This window comes from Octopus bimaculoides, chromosome 16 (assembly GCF_001194135.2).
Source record: "Octopus bimaculoides isolate UCB-OBI-ISO-001 chromosome 16, ASM119413v2, whole genome shotgun sequence".
In the NCBI taxonomy this organism is placed as follows: domain Eukaryota; kingdom Metazoa; phylum Mollusca; class Cephalopoda; order Octopoda; family Octopodidae; genus Octopus; species Octopus bimaculoides.
Window position 1 is genome coordinate 50,621,451 of NC_068996.1, and position 2,780 is coordinate 50,624,230.

Genomic DNA, 2,780 nt, shown 5'->3' on the forward strand with positions numbered 1-2,780 from the left:
ATTATAGCCCTGGGCAGACCAATGCCGTATGAATGGATTTGGTAGATGGAAACTGAAAGAGGTCCCTTTTGTATATTGTGTGTGGTGTGTGTGTGTGTGTTTGAGTATGGGATTGTCTTCAAGAATTAATGTCACACAAGTGGTATTGTTCATTTCCAAACTTACATGAAAAACATGTTTCGTTGTAAAGGAATATTTATCTTACCTGGAAACAGGTGAGGGTTGACATCTTGAAGGGCATCTGGCTATAGAAAACTGCCTCAACAAATTCTGTCTGACTCATGCAGGTATTGAAAAGTGGACATTAAACATCAACAATGAATTACAAGATTAACTTTATAATTTTCAAATTTGATATTGCTTTTGTAGGGGTTGTGAAAATGAAAAATTTTGCAGGGTCATAGGATATATGAAAGATTAGGAACCATTGATGTAGAATCTCCATTATTAACTCATGAAGTAATGTCAAAGTTGAAGCAGAGCAGCTCTTAAAAGGTGTCATTTCTTGCCTTCTTTTAGTTTTGTTTTTGTCAGCCTTATTTCTTCTAAATCATTATATTTCACAATGTTTTCTACTTCAAGGAATTTTTGACATACAATTTGTCTCTACAAGTATGTTTCATGACTAACTTTAATTAAAAATTTTTTTTTAAATGTTTCCAATGTTTTTTTGGACACACCATTAGTTTTTATATTTTAATAAAATAAAGATTTCTTTTGTTCATTTCAGGGTACTTATGTATCAATGGCTGTTTGTTCAGATGGTTCCTATGGTATTGAAAAGGGTCTCATCTTCAGTTTTCCGGTGATTACCAAACCTGATCATAGTTATGAAATTGTCAAAGACTTGGCTATTGATGACTTTTCCAGATCTAAACTGGATATAACTCTCAAAGAACTTCTTGATGAAAGAGATCTTGCTTTGAGTGTTTGCGAATGACTGTTTGATCCTAAATTGTAACCTTGCCTTAGACAAATATCTTGTGAAAAATATGATATTTTTAGATGTCCTTAGTTTACACAGCTACATCTTTATAATTTGATTCACAAAGAAAATATTTCTCTGATAAAAAAAATAAATTTTTTAAAGATTTCCCCTGAAACTCAAGTTCTTAGGTTAAATTTTCTGTATCTAATTCAATAGATTAAGTGATTGTGCTAATTGTTTTGGCAAAATGATGTCCCCCTATCAAGAAGTAGATATTTTTAAAATGAAGAATAAGGTATATATTATGGTAAAACTGTTTCAGAACAAGAATCGATCAAAAAGTAAAATTAAAAATTAAGAATAAAACATTAAAAAAAAAAATTAAAAAAATGAAAACGGTTTATTGATCTGAAGAATAACATATTGAAATTTTGCTTGTAATTCATGTCTTCAGAATAAATATTTGTAACAGGATTCTATACTGTATTCTTGTTTTATACATCACACTTGCACATACATACATAAGCAAATAAATAAACCGTTTTTCCATGCTTGGTTGGGCGTGAGTCTCACAGAGACTCTGAGATCCTTTGTCATTTGGGATATGGTAGCAGAGGAAACCAATCTTAGTTGTGTATATAATTTTATGATTGGCTTCCTTTATTTTCAGCAACCATTTTGCAGCATAGACTCTACGCATTTTATCACACCACTGGCACTAAAAAGATTGTCTGTGACATGATTAGATAGCCCCTTCTTAATAACTTTGAATAAAAGGGAAAAAAAAAAACTGAAACCCAAATTTTATTCAGTTATTTGCTCCTAGGTGGTTTGTCTGCTCTGTGGCTTGTGCAGTCCATGTCTCTTCCATTCATTCCTTTCATATTGCCAACCCAACTCACTGGTCATTGTTCTAAAATTAGACAAAAAGTCTCTGCAAGAAAGAAGCATTAACAAACTTGCATCAGAACGTCAGTGTATCGCTACTGGGTGACTTCAACCTGCCATAGCCTCAAATGGCCAAAAAGACTAACTTCTCTCTGGAATTCACAGTATGATGACAAATGAATAATCTTCACTTGACCTCATTGTTATGCAAGTCATTGGAATAAATGGTCCACTGCAGATGCAGAGGCAACAAAAGTAATTTGAAAATTACGATATGAAGGTGACTCTTAGGTTTTATTTCTCCAACCACATCATCATCATCATCATCGTTTAACGTCTGCTTTCCATGCTGGCATGGGTTGGATGGTTTGACTGAGGACTGGCAAGCCAGGTAACTGCACCAGGCTCCAATCTGATCTGGCAATGTTTCTACATCTGGATGCCTTTCCTAACACCAACCACTCTGAGAGTGTAGTGGCTGCTTTTTAAATGCCACTGGCACAGGTGCCATTCAGACGGTACTGGCATCGACCACGCTTGAATGGTGCTTTTTACATGCCACCGATACGGGAGCCAGTGATGTGCAGGCCAAAAGAAAATGTTGCTCAGAACTTTACCAAATACATACAGAACTGCCAAAAAATGTATACACACTTCAGGAAAGGAAAAATTTTTATTAACGTTTTTTATTTAGTGTTATCGCAGTTTGACAAATCATGGAAAGAGGCATCTATATTTATTGAGGTACTTATACAAGTTAGATATTTATACAGATTTTTCCTTTCTTGAAGTGTGCATACATTTTTTTGGTGAACTCTATATTAGCATGTTTAGTGTGAATTCTAATGGGAAGAAATTTTAGTTGAGGGTACAAGGGCTGTAATCTAAGGGCTAAAACCAAAGTCCTAGCAAATAGGAAAATGGACAAATCTAAAATCCCTCTAGAGAGATGGCCTTATTCAAG

General features: G+C 34.2%; 1 protein-coding gene across 1 annotated transcript in view; it reads left to right on the plus strand.

Moving 5' to 3' along the window:
- LOC106879647 (malate dehydrogenase, cytoplasmic) overlaps positions 1–1,402 on the plus strand; it is a 32,828-nt gene extending 31,426 nt beyond the window's left edge. Inside the window, exon 8 of the mRNA XM_014929308.2 lies at positions 731–1,402. Within this exon, the coding sequence (XP_014784794.1) occupies positions 731–940 (210 nt within the window). The 3' untranslated portion in view covers positions 941–1,402. The remainder of the gene's footprint in view (positions 1–730) is intronic.
- Positions 1,403–2,780: the final 1,378 nt, after the last annotated feature.